The following is a 20,347-nucleotide window of genomic DNA, read 5'->3' as shown; positions in this document are numbered from 1 at the left end:
AGTAGTGCTCTTAAATCTCTGCGTGGCTTCTTGGCATCCCAGAACCTTATGCCCGGCTCTCATTTATTTATTTATGTATTTATTTATTTATTTATCCATATTTGTAGAGCGCGCAACAGCCCGAAGGCCTCGTAGCGCTTGTTACAGTAACGTAGAAAAGCTTAGTTACATATAACAACATACAGGCATATATATTTTTTGTACAGTTTGCTGGTGCCTGTGACGGGGTGGGAGGGGAGGGAAGGTTAGTTAAAGAGGGCAGTTTTGAGTTTTATTCGAAAGGCAGTGAGAGAGGTTTCTGCTCCGAGGGCCGTCGGGAGGGCATTCCATAGCTTGGGCGCTAGGTAAGGGAAGCCAATCCCTCCTGCTTTGGCCCTGTTAATGCGTGGTGGGATGAGTTAATTAGTGTAGCATGTTCTAGTGGGCCTAGTTGAGGTGGCTCTGGCTAGTGTGTCAGAAAGGTAGGATGGAGCTGTAAGGTTAATGCATTTGTGCGTGGTTGTGAGAATTTTAAAAGTAATGCGGTCTTTGACAGGGGGCCAATGAGCATTCTTTCTTGCTTGTGAGATGTGGTTTCTATTTGGAATGCTAAGGGCTGGCTGCTCTAAGTGAGTTCTTTTGGGTGATTTGGAGTTTGTCTATGTTTTTTAAGGAGGTGCCGGCAGTAGCCTAGCTTGGCCCCTATGGTAGCTCTTGCTATTGAGAGACAGTTGTCCTTAGTTAGGAAAGGTTTTATGGTGTTGATGAGTTTAGTGCTAAGGGTGGAGGCGGAGGCAATGGCACTGACGTGTTTATTCATGGACAGTGTAGCATCAACATGGAGCCCTGAAGTCTTGACAGAGGATAAGACTGGGATGATGCAGTTGTCAATGTTGAAGTTGGCATAGAGACAGTCAAGCTTGGCTTGTGTGGACTTTTGGCCAAGAATAAGAATCTCAGTCTTGTCCCCGTTGAGGCATAAGCCGTTTGAGGTCTTCCAGGCTTGGATGGTGGAGTATATTTGTCTTACGGCTGTAGCGTCTTGGTGGTATGAGCCTGTTAGAGGAAGGAGCACCTGGGTATCATCAGCATAGTTTGTGTATGCGATCCCAATTGCATCCAATTTATCATGAATTGGTCCTTCACAAGGCTCATCCCTACCAGCTCACATGCCATTCCCACCACGTTCAGGCCCTGAAACTGGATACAATTGGCACTTATCTGTGCACCTCGGGTGCCTCTGACCACGGCTTCTCTCCTGGGAGACGGCAAAGGGGATTTATTTTCAAAATAACTACACAGAGCCACAGCCCCACATCAGGAACTGTGTTCTATTCTGTTAATAATATTCTTATGCCTCTACTTCCATATTGGCGTTACTCCTGCCCTGCTAACACACTGGCCTCGCTGTTACCACAGCACCTCTCTGACTCCATCTTCCGCCTACCTTGACTTTTCTCACACACAATTCTATGTCCCTACTTACCTGTATTGTATACTCGTGCACCACTGTGGAAATTGTCTCTCGATAATTGAAGAGGACGATACTCACCTGTATTTCCCTTGAAAAACAAACGTTTGTTCTAAAAAGCTTTTGTGCTTATCGAAAATCTTGTAAATGTTTAATTCTATTCATCTGTGCAAAATCGTTTTGAAGACAAAATAAAATAGCTTCAAAACTAGACAGCTGTCTACGGATCTCTCACCCTGATTTCTAGTATTTTGCATATATGGTTATGCAGTTTTACTGACTGTTTTGCACCCTCGTGTGCCTGTCGGATCTCAAACATGCGAAACTGATTAAAAGCTGTGATGATAGAGTGAAGTGGACATGCACAACATTGTTAAAAACACCTTTTATTGTGATCTACCTTTTTTGTTTTCAGAAATACAAAGTGCCCAGATGTGCTACTGTTAATATGGTGGTACAGTTTTGTAAAGGTAAGAGAAAATACAGGCTAAGGGACCGCTGTTAACATGAAGGCTTTTGCCATTAATTTTGAATTAGGCCTTGTTTCTGCATCACTCTAGAGAGTCCAATGACTGGCAGGTACGTGGCAGTGTGAGCTAGCAGCACATATATTAACCAATGTATTAAGTAATAGGCCTCTTAGCATTCAGCCATTTTATTTTAGTGTGTCTGCCATGTTGAATCAAGTTTAATTTCTAGTTCTTATCCAAGAAAGCCTTTGGGCTGCCGTGTTCGTGACTGGATGGCCTGGCAGCACAAATATTAGCTATGATTCTAAGAGTTAGGCCTCTATTACACTTTCTCATGAAATCTTTTCCTAGGGAGTCGAACACACTATGGAATCATGGATCCCGTCCTTCGCATAGACAGACAAGTATGCAATGGCAACAAGGACATGCCTTAACGTGGGAGAGCAGCATGGGATGCCAAGATATCTGGTCGCATGGACGAGAAAGGCCTTGTATTCAGTTTGTTGCTGAGGAGGGCAGATGTGGCTCTTCGTACTGACTGTGCCTGCTTAGCCCATCTGTGGGGGGAAGCACATCTACAATGTAACCTGCTACTATACCAACCAATCAGAACAGGGCAATGTACTAACCAATTAGAATAGGGCATTTTATGCTGATTTAGGTTTTATATAGGCAAGAGCCAATAGGACGCTTAGGGCCTCATTACACGGTAGGCGGTAAGGGTTTACCGGTACCGTTATTTTACCGGTACCGGTAAATCCTTACCGCCTTACTACGAGGTCCCTTTGCGGGTTGGGGAATTTAACGCCTGCTTTTTGCAGGCGTTAAAATCCAACCCGCTAAGGGACCTCGGAGCTAATTACGGCACCGCAAAATTGCGGTGCCGTACTTAGCGCCTTCCCCATTCCCATAGAGCCCTATGGGGCAAAAATGGGAATAGGGAAGGGCAATGGTGGAAGGGGGAATTACCGCCCCTCCAACATTGGAATGGGGCGGTAATTCCCCTTTCCTCCAAGGCGGTACCGGTAAATTACCGGCATGAACCATGGCGCTAACAGCGCCATGCTTTACCGCCTACCGTGTAATGAGGCCCTTAGAATATAATTACAAATAATGTTTACATTGTATACAAATGTATTATAGTTTGGTGTTTTTTGTCTTTAAACACTACTGTCAGATGTGGGCAGGGCGAGTTTTCAGTTTTCGTTCCTACACGACTGACTGACTCTCTCTGCCATTATTTTGCATTTGCAATAAAGTTGTTTTTTGTACAATTCGGGCCTCATCGTCATTGTTTGGATTTTCTTGTGGGTCTACACTTCCCAAGCTCCCTATGCCTACAGTCACGAGCCACACAGCGCTCATGACTGCCATTGATAGCAAAATATGTCATGTAGTGTTTGCGGTGTGATATAGCAGTTCATTCTGGATTGCCCCTTTTGTGCTGCAAACAAGAGTTGTGTTCATGTGTTCTTTAGACTGCGTGTGTCAGGTCATAGAAGGACATTTGCTGACAGGAATCGCGTGTAGTGATGATTGGTGCTAAACCTTCTATTCTTCGTTAGTTTTCAATACTCTTGATACATAGGTGGCACCAACAGTGCCTTTTCCAATCCAGCCTCTGCACATTCATGAAACTGTCATTTGTTGTTAGCAGTGTGTATACTGCAGTTTCCATTAGTTGTGTGTGTGTTGTCATTCGGGAAGAAATCCTTTGATTTGATTAATAGTTAATAGGCTGCAGATGTGCGACTTATGCCTTTGCTGGAAATGCATCTGTCTTGGGTTACTTTTGTGTAACCTCGTGAGAGGCAAATGTGTCTTTGTCCTGCATAAACATATTTCACTCTAACACCTGTTCACCTCCTGTATCGTCACTTATCAATGCATATGTTTGAGTCCCTCCGCTTTTTTTTAGGAATAGTGCCCTGATGCTTGTTCTGTCGATCACAGGACCTCTCTACAAGTAAAGAAAGGAATGAAACTGCAGTGTCCTCAGGTTTCCTGTTTGACAGAAGGGCAGCCAGTACTCATTTTTTATTTCTATTCTGAGACATTAGTTGTGCTTGTCCCTTTTTGAACTTTAGGACTACAAGTCCCAGAATTCAAAGAAAGAACCAGCAGCAAATAGCCTTCTAAAGCATGCCTTTGGCCAACCCGTGAGCTCGGAAAATGCATTTGTGAAACTTAAGTAAAAAGTGACATTTGAGACCATGCATTTATATGTGTTTACAAGAAAATACTCAAACACCCGTTTTATTTCTGGATTTTTATAACCTCTGCATTGCAAAACTGTCTGCTTTTACTGACTAAAGGAGATGCATCCAAATCGTTGCTGGTAAGATAGCTTGTGCTGTATCAGAAGGGCCCCAGCCAAACTCAGCTAAAGTCCACAGTGAGCCCTGTGACAAACCCAGAGGTTACACCTCTTATCTGCCAATAGGCGAATACTCTTCCCGTAACTAAGTCCCACCCTTATCAAAATCTTTGTACAACCTTCCCTATTAATGAAACTAGGGTCTGTGGAGAAGTGAACTATCGCCCAGACTACACAATTCTGCAATAAGGAAGAAACCAGAAAGCCTTTCAATGTATAATAAATACACTCCTACTGTGACGAGGAGGCCCTACATGGAGGCAAAAAGGAAGCTCAAGTAACATTCTAGTTGTTTTGAAACAACATATTTTTTATTTTTTTTATTTTTTTTAAAGTGTAGTGTTTTAGTTTAAATTTAAACTTTTATCACACTTTCCGTTTTATTTCAATTCATCTCTTTTTTCTTTCGTTTCGTCGTGACTGTCTTTACGTCCATCACCTCCTAAGGTATATGTTTGTTTGTTCACTTGGTGTGTCTAGATGTTTGCATGTTTTCATCCGCTAGTTCATCATCTTTTTCTTTGATGATTTTATCCAAAAAGTTTATACCCGCACATGAGAATCTGGGATTGTGTCCTTGAATAAAATAGTCCCATCGTTCCTCATCGTTGCTTTGGGTTAATTTTAACATATACCTTGATAACAAACGCTTTCTGTCCTTTGAAACGGCGGTGCAATTTAACATGAGATGCATCGGTGTCTCCAGTTGACACTCTTTTTGACAGAACCTGCAGCGCCCTTCATTGATGCCTCTTCCTCCAGTTCTGTTTTTATATTCATTTGTTGGGTAGACTCCCAACCGGATTTTTAGTAATGTTGCTCTATGTGTGTATGATGGAAATTTTACTGGATACTCTGGAAGCACATTTCTTTTTCTGTGTTCGACTGCCATTGTTTTTATGTTCGTTAGCTTCATTTTGGCCTCTCTTGTTGCAATCCAATCCTGTCTCATGAGCTTTTCTTTTACTTTATTGGGATTTGTAACCAGTTCTTCTTTAGATGAGTCCATTTTTATTAGTACTTGGGACCATTCTCTTTTCCAATGGTTAAGGTAAGTTGAGCTTTTGTCTACTCCTTTGGTTGCCAGTATTTTATAGCTCTCAGCCGGACTGGTTTCACAGATCTTTCTCAACAGGCATAATGATTTCCATTTCATTATGGCTTCTAGTGACTCGAGCCCTAGTTCCGCTCTTATTGCCACTATCGGAGTGCACCTTGGAAGCTTCAATACTGGTTTCCAAAATCCACTTTCCAGTTTCGACCATATTTTATATGATAGATTCAAACCGGCTTCACTTCCGTATGTTAAGGAGGGCAGAACTTTTTGAACGTAGAACAATCTTACTGGAGCCAATGAAAATTTTCCATATTTGCCATCTAGGACCCTTCCTTGTGCACTTAGATTTCTGACTTTTACAAGCAGAGTTTCTGCCCAGCTCTTTTCCACTGTCGAGGCGTTGATTCCGACTCCTAAGTATTTTATCGTCTGTATTCGTTCAAGAGATTCTCCTGCTATATGCCATCTAAATTTTTTCATTATGGCGTTGTTCTTGCCGTTTATAGTCAGGATCTTTGATTTTCCCACGTTGATCATCAGGTCATTTTTTTGCATGTAGATTCGTAGGTTGTTTATGAGTCGTTGCAGCCCGATTCTTGTTTCATCTAATATTACTATGTCGTCTGCATAGCATATTATCGCCACTTCTTGGTTGTTTATTTTCGGACTGAAATGTCTTGTGCATGATGTTATTTCTGGAATGTCGGCTATAAACAGTTTGAACAATGTTGCTGCAAGCGGACAACCTTGCTTCACACCCTTGTTGATTCTGATGTTGGCCGTCAAATCCCCTCGATCATTTACTCTGATTTGAGTGGTCGTGTTTTGATGTAAAGCCCTTATTGGGTTCAATAATTCCGCAGGACATGACCAAGATTTTAACTTTTCCCATAGCTTTCTTCTGTTTATGGTGTCAAATGCTTGGCTTAGATCAATAAATGCCAAATGTAGTTCTTTTTTGAACTCTATTGCGTTGGTTTTTAGCATTGATATGATAAATAGGTTTAGATCAGTTCCTGTACGCTTTGTGAACCCTGTTTGGCGCGGGTCAATGATGTTATTCGTCTCTGCCCATTTTGACAGGTTTTTCTGTAAGTCTGCTGCAAAAAGCTTTCCTGTTGTTGCGAGTAACGAGATTGGTCGATAATTTATAGGCAAATCACGTTGACCCTTTTTATATATTGGCACTGTTATGCTTTTTGTCCATGTGTCTGGGATCTTTCTTTGTAGTACAATTCTCTTGAATAAGATGTTTATTATCACTGCCCATGATTTTGGATCTTTCTTCAGGTGGATATTCGTCAACCCATCAGGTCCTGCAGCGGAGGAGTCTTTTAATTTCCGAATAGCGATTTCAATTTCCTCCTCGTCCATCATTTTCATCCAAGGAAGTGTTGTTATATCTTCAGGTAAGTCTATGTCCTCATCTCTGGCTGAGAAGACTTCTGTGTAATGTTTTATCCAGTCATTCTCAGATACTCCACATATTAATCTACTTTGGTGGTTCAGGGTACAATTGTTTATTAGGTCCCATGTTTCTCTGGTATTGGCCTTTTGTATGGTCTTTAGCATTGACTCCCCTTGCTCTTGAAGTCGTCTTGTTTTGAAGTCTGTGAGCCAGTTTTTATATTGATTTCGGCATACTTTGATGTTCCTTTGTTTGTCTATATTTGAGTCTTTTTTTCTTTTTTTACAGGCTCTTATTTCCTTTCTTAGTTGTTTCCTCCTTTCAACTAATTCTCTGCTGTATTTGTGCTTGTGTGTTAATGCGTCAGTTTTAAGTCCAGAGCTCGTTGTTTTGTAGGCTTCTAGTAATATTTCATAATTGAGGTGTCCCGTCAAATTATTTTCTGGTTCGACGAAGACCTCTTTCAGCGATAGAATATTTTTCATTGTCAGCCTTATTCGATTTACTGATGGATTTAAGGCTAAGTTAGTACTCTTCCCGTAAGATTTTAAGTTTTTCTCTCTCCTCCATGATGTTTTAAGGATGGTATGGTCACTGTCATTTTGAATTAGTATTTCAAAGTTTTCTATTTCCAACGCCAGGGGTAAAGAGACCCAAATATAGTCTATTGTTGTCGATGCTTGGCCATTCGTCCACGTGTGTTTACCTGGAATGTCGCCACGTGTTTGACCGTTTATCATCTGCAGGTTAAAACCTTTTGCCATCTGTGCCCATCTGGCCGCGTTTGAGTTCCCCATCTGTAGTTCTTCTAATCGCGGGAGCCCATTTTTTGTCAGACATTTTATGTTTAAATCACCACATACAATTATTTGACACGTTGAATTCTGTTCCCTTCTTTTGACTATTATGTCTGTTATTGCTTGAAGGAACTGGATGGTTGTTGTTCCTGCTGGGTTCCAATAGACGTTTATCACTAGTAATGACGACATTTCCACAATCTTAGAGTCGCTGTCGGTTTCTAACAGAGTCCATTGTATAAGGTGGGTTGCATTACCTTTCTCCATGATCCGCCAGCCACTTCCCTTTCTTATTAATGTGATTAGGCCGGCATAAGGTCTCCCATCTCGTTCTTTTTTTGCGGGGTTCATGGCGATCTCGAAATTTCTGCATACCGGCATTTCACGTAACCAGGTCTCCTGTAAACATATTATTGTGGCGTTGTTCAAAAGTGGGTTCTCCTTCGTCATCAAGTGCTTAAATCCCCTCGTGTTCCAAGAGAACAGTGATTCCTTGTTTATTACTTTGGACTTTCTTTGCTATCGGTCTTTTCCATCTGAGGCAAGGGAACGTGCTAACCATAGCCAGTCTTCTTGGAGCTCTACATTCCTTTTCAGACTGTCTTTTCTGTCCCTATTTGTTTTTTCTGTTTTTCTTAAGTCATCTTTCACCATTTCCTCAAGTTCTCCCTTCATGTTTGTCACTGTTATTTTGAAGTTTTCTTTTTGCTTTCTGACTGCTCCCTTTTGCGGTACGGGAGTTATTGATGCTCTTTTCTGTTCACGAGGTGTTTGCTCTTTTTTCTTGTTGTCGTCTGATTTTGGATTGTTTGAAACTTCTCGAATCTCTGTCATGCACGGCGGCCGCGGCCGCTGGCAGTTGTGGAGACGCTGGCGCTGGAGCGGCCATTGAAATGGCCGTTACGACGCTGCACGTTCTCCAGCCGCGGTCCAGCTTTCCGCTGTCGGACCAGCGGCGCGCTTTATTACGAGCGCCAACCCGGAAGCCCGCGCATTGCAACCTACTCGCGTTAGGCTTCCGGGTTGGTACGCTCCAGTCCTTTCCTCTGTGTTCGAGCCTTCTCCCGCTACCTTCTCCTGTGTTTTTGTGCCGTCCAGCCTTGTTATATCGGCTACTCCCGTTCCTCTCTGGCTTCCCTCTTCCTCTGCAGTCCCTCCGTCCTCGCTACGTTCGTAGCTCCAACATTTCTTCCCTTTCTTTCTCTGTCTGATTGTTACTCACCACTCCCATCCTACCCTCATTGGGTAGGCTTTTCATTCTGTTGGGTCCTCTCATTCCAATCATTTCGGCCTGGCATCCTGTCATCGTACTCATCCAAGAGGGTTTTTTTGTGCCTTTTGGCTTTTTCCCCTTCATTGGTCTGCCCCGTTTCGGGGGCCCCCCTAAGCCCCGAGTCAGAGGGGCAGGGTGGCTTCCTCTCGAGGCAGACCCCATCTGCATTCCAGAGAAGAGGCTTTGAGAAGAAGGAGATTTGGACTCCAAACAGAAGAAGAGTCGGCAGGTGAGCAGGAGGGCATAAGGGTCACTTTGGATAGTGGTGAGGAGTTGATTGACCCAGGGAGTGATTGTGACAGTTTGCAACGCCTGAGAAGAAGTATGGCCTCCCCCGAGCAAATACAAGAATTAGTGGCTGCGGTCCAGGCCATGAATGTTGAATTGCAGAATGTAAAGGCAGATAATGCGGCCTCTGAGGCAGGTTGGCCAGAAAGGGCCCAGTATACAATTTTCCGTCGAGGATTGAAGGAGGAGATAAAGGATGAGCTGGCCAGGATAGCCCGTCCCACTACCCTGTCGGACTTATTCTCCATTGTAACACAGATCGACTACCGCCTTAGTGAACGCAAGGCTGAAAAGAAGAAGCAGAAAGCGTCGGTCACCCCTCTACCTAGTGCCTACCCAATGCCCTCACTGCCTCACTCCAGTAATAAGGAGGAACCAATGCAAGTTGGGTCCGCACGATCCTCTTTGACACCCGAAGAAAGAAGACGTCGGAGAGATGCGGGCCTCTGCATGTATTGTGGATCCAATTCCCACTTGCTTCGGAACTGTACTGAAGTCCCGCCTAGACGCTCGGGAAACGATCGACCTCGGAACTGAAAGGGACGAGTACCCGAGGTCCGACCACAAGTCCCTATGTTACGATGACTGTAGCTTCTCATTCCACCACCATGGACTCTCGCCTTATGGCTGTTCCCATCCTGTTGGAAACCCCGACAAAAGCCTTCACCACCATGGCGCTATTGGATTGTGGCGCCGCAGGGGTATTTATGGATACCGAGTGGGCACACAAACATGGTCTCCCTCTGCTGCAACTGGAAGAGGTCCAGAAGGTAGAAGGAGTTGACGGTTCTCCCCTGTCATCGGGGCCTATCACCCATTCCACTGTTTCCTTGAAGGCGTGCTTTCTCCAGCATTCGGAACAGATACAATTTGACCTAATACGAGCAGCCCATTTCCCAGTTATCCTCGGAATTCCCTGGCTAAGGAGGCATAACCCGCTCATCGATTGGGCACAGAACACCCTGGCTTTTACCTCCTCATATTGTAAACAGAACTGTTTACTCCATGCCTCAGAAGATTTGGTACAAGTCCTTACCCCCCAACAAGAAGGAGTACATGAAGTTTGTAAAATTCCCTCAGAATTGGATAAGTTCAAAGGAGTTTTTAAAGACAAACCTGTCTTGGATCTCCCTCCGCATCGGCCGGAAGACTGCGCCATCGAGCTGGTGCCAGATGCCCTGGTTCCGTTTAGTCGCATGTTTTCCTTGTCTCTATTGGAGAAGAGGGCGCTTCGAAATTACTTGGACTCTCATCTGACCAATGGCCTCATTCGTCCCTCCAAATCACCGGCTGGAGCCTCTTTATTTTTCATACCAAAAAAGGATTCCTCAGAATTAAGGCCATGTATTGACTATCGGGGTCTGAACAAGGTCACAGTACGCGACCGTTATCCAATGCCTTTGATAGCAGACATATTGGAAGCTGTACAAGGCGCGACCATCTTCTCTAAATTAGATCTCCGGAGTGCCTACCACCTTCTCCGGATAAGAGATGGGGATGAATGGAAGACTGCCTTTCGGACTCCGTTTGGCCTTTTTGAATATCGAGTGATGCCATTTGGCTTGGTTAACGCTCCGGCCATATTCCAGCGTTTCATGGATCGCCTGTTTTCTGACCTATTATTCATCTGTATCATAGTTTACCTTGATGACATCTTGGTTTTTTCAAAATCCTCCTCCGAACATACATCGCATCTTCAGACAGTGTTGCATAGGTTACAATCTCAACACTTATTGATTAAACCTGAGAAGTGCCTCTTTTATATTTGGGTTCCTTATTTGGGTTATATCTTATCCCATGAAGGCATAACCATGGATCCCAGGAAGGTGTCTGCCATCATGGACTAGACTCCACCCACGTCTTTGAAAGATGTCCAACGGTTCTTAGGTCTAGCCAACTTCTATAGGAAGTTTATCGGACATTTTTCGCAAATAGTGCTGCCCATTACTTCGTTACTTAAGAAAGATGCCAAGCCATTTCAATGGTCGGAAACAGCCAATCAAGCCTTTATTGATCTAAAGGGGAGACTCTGTTCCGCACCCATTCTATCCCAACCTGATCAGAATCACCCCTTTGTAGTAGAGGCTGATGCTTCTGCTAGCGCCTTAGGAGCAGTACCTCTTCAACTCAAAGATGGACTGGAACATCCTATCGCATATCTTTCTAAAACACTATCTACAAGTCAACAGAATTACTCTGTGATTGAAAAGGAACTTCTGGCTCTCAAGGTGGCATGTGAGGAGTGGAGACACCTACTTCAAGGCGGTTCACATCCATTCACTTTACGTACTGATCATAAGAATTTGAAAATTCTCCGGAATATGGAATGTGTCAACTCCAGGCAGGTGCGCTGGGCTCATTTCTTCAGCCATTATGACTTTTCTATCACCTACATTCCAGGCACCCAAAACAGCTTGGCAGACGCCTTGTCGAGGTGTCAGTCTTCCGAATATCACTCTTCTTCACTTAGTCATACTATGTTTCCCCGGAACCGGATAGTGGGGATAATCTCGTCATTCCTTCAAGAGGTTAAGACAGCAACCCAACCTGATTTGGCAACCACTGTGCCGGGTGGCTTACACCCTCAACTTCGTTGGTCTGAAGGTCTTTTACTGGTGGGACAGCGTTTGTACATTCCCTCTAAGTCCTTACAACTGAAGGTTTTGGAATGGGGTCACAACCATGTTACCGCTGGACATAGAGGTGTCAAAGGTACATTAGAGTTGATTTCTCGCTCTTTTTTTTGGCCTTCTCTTTCTCGCGACGTGAAGCAACATTGTAAGTCGTGTATGGTGTGCGCCCGAAGTAAGAACTCCACTCACAAGCCCTATGGGTTGCTGATGCAACCGGACTTGCCAAGCCGGCCATGGTCCCAAATATCCACAGACTTTATTGTAGACCTGCCCCGATCCCAGGGATTGACATGTTTTATGGTTACCATCGATACATTTACCAAGCTGGCTCATTTCTCAGCACTGCAAGGAGTGCCATCCGCTACTGAAATGGCCGAAGTTTTCCTTAGAGACGTATTTAGGCTCCACGGTCTGCCTGATAAGATCATTTCTGACCGAGGCACTCAATATACCTCTCGATTTTGGGGCGCCCTATGTCAACGGTTAGGTATAGAGAGGGCCTTGTCATCCGGTTTCCATCCTCAGACTAATGGTCAGACAGAACGCATTAATGCCTCTCTGGAGCAATACCTCCGATGTTACGTCAATAAGAATCAGGACAATTGGGTGAGTCTTCTGCCCACCGCCGAATTCGCGTATAACAACGCTGTTCACTCGGCAACGGGACTCAGCCCCTTTTTTTGTTCTTATGGTTTCCACCCTCGCGGTATTCTACCGGTTTTCTTCTCACCCACCAATATACCCACCATCGAATCCACCTTAGATCAAATAACCACAGCCCACACTACCGCCCAACAAAGCTTGGTATCTGCCAGACGCAGGTATAAGGACGTTTCTGATCGAGGTCGTTTACCAGGTCCTGATTGGAAGGAAGGAGAGCGGGTCTGGTTGTCCACGAGATATTTGCCTAGATGGGTACACCCGACCAAACTAACCCCCCGGTTTATCGGACCTTTTAAAATAATCAAGAGAATTAACCCAGTGGCTTATAGATTACAACTTCCCAAGTCCATGTCTCGGATACACCCAGTCTTTCACTCCTCCCTACTCCGTCCAGTTGATTCGAGCACCCCTGTTAGAAAAGCTACAGGTATAGTGGGTACTCCTAAGTATATACCAGAAGAATATGAGGTGTCTGCTATCTTAGATTCCAGATATCGTAGAGGCAGATTGGAATACCTTGTGTCGTGGAAGAACTATCCCAGTTCAGAGGATTCTTGGGAACCCAGGTCATATGTACATGCTCCTCGACTGCTTAAGAGTTTTCACCGAACACATCCTGGGAAGCCCAGAGGGTTCGGATCTGGAGGGGGGCATACTGTCACGCACGGCGGCGGCGGCCGCTGGCAGTTGTGGAGACGCTGGCGCTGGAGCGGCCATTGAAATGGCCGTTACGACGCTGCACGTTCTCCAGCCGCGGTCCAGCTTTCCGCTGTCGGACCAGCGGCGCGCTTTATTACGAGCGCCAACCCGGAAGCCCGCGCGTTGCAACCTACTCGCGTTAGGCTTCCGGGTTGGTACGCTCCAGTCCTTTCCTCTGTGTTCGAGCCTTCTCCCGCTACCTTCTCCTGTGTTTTTGTGCCGTCCAGCCTTGTTATATCGGCTACTCCCGTTCCTCTCTGGCTTCCCTCTTCCTCTGCAGTCCCTCCGTCCTCGCTACGTTCGTAGCTCCAACATTTCTTCCCTTTCTTTCTCTGTCTGATTGTTACTCACCACTCCCATCCTACCCTCATTGGGTAGGCTTTTCATTCTGTTGGGTCCTCTCATTCCAATCATTTCGGCCTGGCATCCTGTCATCGTACTCATCCAAGAGGGGTTTTTTGTGCCTTTTGGCTTTTTCCCCTTCATTGGTCTGCCCCGTTTCGGGGGCCCCCCTAGGCCCCGAGTCAGAGGGGCAGGGTGGCTTCCTCTCGAGGCAGACCCCATCTGCATTCCAGAGAAGAGGCTTTGAGAAGAAGGAGATTTGGACTCCAAACAGAAGAAGAGTCGGCAGGTGAGCAGGAGGGCATAAGGGTCACTTTGGATAGTGGTGAGGAGTCGATTGACCCAGGGAGTGATTGTGACAATCTCGTAGCCTCGTTTCAACAACTCTTTTCCATCTTTTAAAATTAATTCTTTGAGTGTTGTAGATTTCAGATGTAAAACCACTTTGTCCACACGTTCTTCGTCAATGTATTCAACCACCGCTATGTCTTCATTTCTTATCTTTCTCAATTTGTCCACACAGTGAAGCAGGGCAATCACGTTTTTCCGATTTAGGTTTTTTCCTTCGTTTTCTTCAAGCAAGTTTTCGACCAGCACCTTTTTCGGAGACTGGCCTCTTTCGTTTTGCAGTTTTTTCATGTGGTTGTGATTCTGCATATTGGACTGTTTTTTCCTCGGGTGCTTTGGGTTCCATGGATTATACGTTTCTCCTAAAAGTTTGCTCTTGATCTTTGCTTTTTCAGTCGGAAGTTTTTCCCTGTTAATTCTATTTCTTTTTTCATCTAATGTTAGAAATCCTGAACGTTCATGGTAGTCGTCTTCCTCCGATTCCCAGTACGCGCTTTCGTCGTCCTTTGTTTTTTCTTCACCTTGTGGTGGACTTACTTCATTTTGCACTTGACATGGCGACTCAGCCACTTCCATTACATTTTGCCTGTAGTTTGCTTCCACCTCTTCAATGTAGAAAGAGGCATCCTCGATCAGATCTCTTGAATTATCTTGCGACTCTAGGACGCTTTCTTCGTCCTCAGTGATCAGCACTACGTGCCTTTCACTTTGTTTGGAAGGCGGTCGAGTTGTTCGTTCTAATTCTTTACTTAAGGTCACGTCTTCATTTTCTCTTGTTTGTTTAACGTTACTAAATATTGGCCGTATGCTTTTTGTAGATCCCTCTCCTTTTTTTGAGGTTTTCGAAAAGCTCTTTTCTTTAGTCTCTACTGTTTTAGTTATTTTGAGAATTTTTTTCGATGATTTTGTAGCTTCGACCGTGTTTTTGTTTTGGGTCTCCTGCCTTTGTTTACGACCGAACACGGGATAGTGCTCCTCTTTGTTCAAGATTTTCTTTGTAAACTCGTTGTCTCTTGTTTCAGCTAAGAGGTCGTCGGCTCGTTTAGTCTTGTTGTTCTTTCTCGGGTCTTCAACCAGACCTTCAGAGGTTTTTTCCTTACAGTTCATGTTTTCGCTAGTGCTACTTGGTCGAATTCCTGCATCGTCTGGATCTTGCACTCTAATTTTTGCTAACGTAACTTTATTCAATTTTTCACTATGTGTTAGTACTGGGCAGTCTTCTTGATTTTCTTTATCATAGTCCTCGAGACTCTTTGTATCGGATCTATTTTCCATCGTGACCATTTGTTTAGTAGTTGCAACCTGCCTCTGGAGATTTTGGTTCCTCTCTGCAGACTCTATGGATTTCCGCATCCATTTTAGTGAGTCTAGCAAGGCATTTGTCAAGATGTCTTTTTCTTGTCTATCTCCACTTGCAAGGTCAAACAGTCTCCTTTGCCATGCCGCTGAGGTTTCTGCTTCTTGATTTAACCTTGCTTCCAGTTTTAAAGCTGTTAATTCTTGGGCGGTTAGCTTGGTGAGCATTAAAGCTACGAGAGCGTTGTTGTCCTTTACATTTTCACTGATGGATTCGTACAGTTTCATGTATAGGGCTAACGAAATTGTCAAGGCGGCCATTACATTATTCTGCAATTGTGTTCCCAGTTGTGGGAATGAAGTTGGACCTACAACTACTTCTTCGTTGATGTTTATGCTCTCTTTTGTGTTTCCTGTTGGTTTTTTTTTAGTACTTTGCGAGTGAATGATGTATTGAGTCTTTCTATGTGGTGAGCATTCATCTGTCTGTGTTGCGGTGCATCTCGTCATGATGTTCTCGCAGGACTTTTCCCCTTGTTGTATTTGAGCGTCAAGGAACCGGCGCCTCTTTTCGAATGTTGAATGCAAGCATCTTTTGTCAGTTGGTGAATATGTCGATAAGTCAGCATCTTCAAAATTAAGAAACTGCTGGGTTCTTAGTGCCCTACATGGGGTCTTCTCGGTTCGAAGTCCGTACGCGCTGGTCGTAGTTTTTGTTCGTGCTCCCAGGTCTTTAAGTTCACCTCTCCCTAGAGAGGGACTGCTTTCCTGGCTGGCTTTTAATCTGTTACCTGTTGTTATTCTCTTCATTGTGTTTCCTTCCATTGTTTTAATAAAGTGTTCTCTCCATTCATGTTCTCCAATCTCTTCGGCAATTGAGTTTTCCTGACCACCATTTTTAGCAACAGATCTTTTCCCTATTAAGGGGGAATGCAGTTTTTTCTTTGCTGATTGAAGGAGCTGGATTGTCTGTCTGTGTGGCTCAGTCCCCTCTTTCTGACTGATTCCAGTTTTCTGCGATCTTTGCTTGATTAATGATTCCAATTTTTTGTAGTCATTCTCATTTGGTCCTGCTTCCAATTGTGCCTTTATATTAGTTATTTGTTCTTTGGAGACATTCAAGTCGTCATGTGGTATTCTGCTGTTATCTGTCTTATGATTCTCTCCTTTGTCACTTATTGATAGTATTTCGGAAGCATCTGAGTAAACTGATTCGTCCAAGTCTTTGTTAAGTGGTTGTATGACTTTTTCAGTGTTGCTTTCGCTGGTGGTATCTTCATCTTCGATTGTCGTTAGTACTTTGTTTTTTAGATTTTGCTCTAACAGAGATTCTGGTGGATATACTGCAACATGTTCTCTGTTTGTCATTGTTAGACTACCCTCGTTCCTTTCTTCCACGGGCAGATTTTCTCTTGTTTCAACCTCTTCCGTTCTTAAGTCAGTTCTGTTTTGCTGAGCTTCCAACAACATTCCAAGATCTGTGAGTTCGGCGTCTGTCACGTTTAGGAGTTCAGCTGGCAATGGTAATGTTGAATCTAAGTCTTCACAATGTGATTCCTTTTCGTTTATACACTGCTGTACTAAAACGTTTTCGCCTGTGGATGAGATCTGGACTTTTTCTGCACACTCAGTTGTCAGACTTTCTCTATAGGCTTTCTCACAAAAAGCGTTTCCTTCTTCATGAACTTTTATGATTGTATTTATGTGTGCGATTGCTGATGTTGTCATTGTTCGATATTCTGGGAAAGGCAGCAATCTTACCTCTTTCTTTGTGTATATCGTGGATATTCCCCGGCTTCTCTCGTTGTTGCAGTGGAAGTCTTGAGGTTGCTCTTGTGAGTGGGCGGGCTGTAGCCCCTCCTAAAGAGATGTTGCTGCTGTCTTCTGTTACTGTTGTAGTCGAGGCCATCGTTCAATGCCTCTCTTTGTGATTGTCTTGTTGCTTTCAAGCACAGCCCTTGTGCCGCAGGACTTATTTGAAAATCGTTTCCTTCCCGGCTGGAAATTATAACTGTAATGTCATGGGTTTACGTTCAAGAAGGGGTTCAATGAGGTTATATCTCCGCAGTCTCCCCAAGTTTAGGTGGTGCACCCCAGCGCCAAACAGCCGCACAACAGCCGATGTGCTTTACTCCCTCGGGCTTAACGCCGCGAGGGTGGGTGTCTCCGTGTTTTGAGGCAGCTGGGGGTCACGTGATGCCTCACGTGTGTCTGTCAGGCCACGCCTCCTCCAGGAAGCAGGCACGGGACAGAGGACTTGAAAGAGCCCCTTGGCAGCTCTGAAGCGTTCGTTTTCCGGTTCTTCCGAAAAGAAAAAAAATGCTGTTTTAGGTAGGTGCAGGTGCTCATCGGAATAAAAGGGAAGTTGAAAATGGACAATGTTGCATACTTGCCAACATTCTGTGACCAAAAAGATGTAGGATTTTTCAAGTTTGAAAAATAATAATTCCCATAACAATGACATCACAGGAAAATACAAAACATACAAACAGCACAACATGGAAAGATGTTGAAATGTTAAAAATGTATAATTCTGAATGCTAACACCAAATTGTCAGCAGATGCTGTGTGATGGTGTTACACTCCGCCACTTGCTTTCACTGCTGGATCACCTAAGGGTTGTCCCGGCAAGAGTGCAGGACAGAGTCATGTAGCTGTCAGGTCAGTGGATTGGTCTGAGCGCATTCAAAGTAATCACCTACCAGCCCACTGTACAGACAGACTAATTAATGTGTTTCATGCTCTGTCCTGCAGGCTGCCTTAGAATCACATAAATTACTTGCCCCTGTAAAAAGCAGTAGGATCTGTCACTGAAATCTGTAGGCGGTAGGGCTACTTCAAAAGCAGTAGCCTACTGCCTAAATCTGTAGGTTTGGCAAGTATGATGTTGTAGTAGTGGGAGCAGCAGTTGTAGTGGTCCTAGGCGACTAGATAGTAGTGGCTGCAGAAGGCGAAACTGTAGCAGGAGGGAGACGGAAGGCCGTATGTGTTGCGGGCCGTGACTAAAAAGGGAAGAAGCAAAGAAGCGCAGCAGAAGAAATTGCAAACAATATTATTGCAGAGAGCGGCGGGAAACTGTTTACCCAGCTCAGGTGACGGCAGAAACCAGGCCAGGGTTAAGGGGTGCTGCGTGTGCTTGGCAGGCACAATAGAGGAGGTGCCGCTGCCTGCGTTTCGTGAGGCACAGCCCGAGGAGGGCGGAGTGAAGCCCTGCGGCGCCGGGAGGCTCACTGCTTCTCCGCTTCCTACCGGGACCACAGCTGGCAACATCTTGACGGAAGCGACGCAAAGTCAACACGAAGTGGGACAGCAGAACGGCATGGGCAGACTCAGTCCCATACAACATCAGCCGAGATAACTAAATGCTGGCGTGGGCAGACAAAAGAAACATGAATAAGTAAATAGGCATAATCTGGACACAACACTTGAACCTAGAGGGAGAAGATTAATCATGGCTACCCTTCCTCGTCCCAGTGGTTCTGGGAAAACAACATTGGCAGGGAACGAAACCAAGCCTGCCTATAAACCAGGGAAACATGCTTGCATGATGACAACCATCTCATTAGTTCGTATTGTTGAGGCGGGGTACCCCTCATAGAGTTAGTAAGCCATTTTTCAAAACCCTTTTAATATTTAAATAAAAGATATTGTGAAGTAAACAACCCAGTGTCTGTCTTCTTTTTCAGACCCGTCACCGCTTCCTGTGTGGAGAAGAATTAAAGTAAGCCGTGTTGATCACATAACAATGGCCATAGGAACGGAACACCTTGTTTCATCAACTCTAGCAATGTTGGTATGTTGGGTAATACTGCGCACCACTTACACCCAAGGCAGTCTCCAGGTGCTCCCGTGGCTCTGCAAGAGAATAGGGCGGGTGTGTTAGTGAGGATAGGATAGGTTCAGAACCAGGAGAAACTGGCATCTGTGTGCGTTGTCTTGCGCGTGGGAGTTGGTTTGAGTTGGTTCGTGAGGCCCTGCTTGTCTTAACTGTAATGGTAGAACTGAGTACCTGGGATGTGTGCTAGTGTTTGTGTTCGGTGTGTGAGTCATATGAGGTTAGGGTCGGGTTGCGGTTTCCATAAGGACGTCCAGAGTCGTGGATGACCGTTAGGTGTTTGATTGAATTGTGTTGGTGTGCGTTTGTGTGGTGTTGATGGATTTATGGACTATCTGCATGGGTATGTTCCCTCTAAGGCTATTTCCAGAGTCACAGAGGTGGTTGAGTGTGGGTATTAGGTTAGTTCTCAGTGTGTCTGTGTGTAGTGTGGCTATCCCCAGTAGTGTATAGTGGCTTGGGTTATGTTGGAGGAGCAGGAAAGGGGTAATTGGTTAGTAAGTCCGTTATTTTGACAGTGCCTCTGAAGTGCATCTTGGGCTGCCACTGGATGCTACCTTCCAACGTTCTTGGTTGCAGTCCATCGGCCAGCCCGCCCCCTCTCCAAGCATGAAGCCTAACATCCCCTATGGTTTTGAGGGCAGAGGGTTGGTTGTACTTAGTGTTTTCCTAATTACTCAGCAAGGATTAGTCGGAGCATTTGCATTTTGTTCTGTTGTGCGGTTGGCTGCTAAATAGGTGAACAGCTGGTAATGTGATACATTTGAGGAAGTGGTGCACGACCGGGCATCCCTAGTCATGTGGTTGAGTAATTGTTAGACTGATGTTTTAATTTAATGCATTACTTGTCTGGGCTTTCTTGAGTGCATACATTGCGCGTGGGGTTGTCTTTCGCTGAGTCTGTCTGTTGATTGGGTTGGCTACTCCTTGCCAATCTCTCTAGTTGTGGGGCATGACTGGGGGGGGGAAGTGGGGAATGTGGGCGGTGGAGTGTTATGGTCCTCCTTGATTTCACCGCTGTTATTTGTGACTGCATTCATTTGTGTGTTACTTTTGGTCTGCAATTTTTTTGCTGTTGTTGTCCCTTTGCACTTGGCATTGTCTGTTGAATAACCAGGTTTTTAAGCATTTCTTATGGTGTTCCATAGGTTAGCAATTAGACATGAGAATGCTGTTCCTCCAAATGTCCTCTTTTCATATTGTTTTGTCTCTATTTATAGGTCGTCGCTTGATCTCAGGTTCCTTTTTGGCTGGTAGAGGCTGAGCTTGGCCTTAGGAATTTGGCTCCTTGTCTGTGTAGGAATTTATGGGCAATGCAGAGGGCGTTGAATCTGATGCATTTTTGTATTGGTAGCCAGTGAAGGCTTCTCAAAGCTGGAGTGATGTGGTATCTTCTGTTTAATCTCAGTAG

The 20,347-nt window shown here is 44.8% G+C and overlaps 1 protein-coding gene across 1 annotated transcript; it reads right to left on the bottom strand.

The window, feature by feature from the left end:
• Positions 1–11,377: 11,377 nt before the first annotated feature.
• On the bottom strand, positions 11,378–16,829 carry LOC138487579 (restin homolog). Its single transcript, XM_069614052.1, has 2 exons — positions 13,772–16,829; positions 11,378–11,409 (listed from the first exon to the last, which is right to left on the bottom strand). Exons 1-2 carry the CDS (start codon positions 16,827–16,829, stop codon positions 11,378–11,380), a joined length of 3,090 nt encoding a protein of 1,029 aa, XP_069470153.1.
• Between the last annotated feature and the right edge of the window lie 3,518 nt (positions 16,830–20,347).

The sequence above is a fragment of the Ambystoma mexicanum genome, chromosome 9, assembly GCF_040938575.1.
Source record: "Ambystoma mexicanum isolate Mex_15411 chromosome 9, UKY_AmexF1_1, whole genome shotgun sequence".
NCBI lineage: Eukaryota > Metazoa > Chordata > Amphibia > Caudata > Ambystomatidae > Ambystoma > Ambystoma mexicanum.
This window is presented reverse-complemented; position numbering and strand designations above follow the sequence as displayed.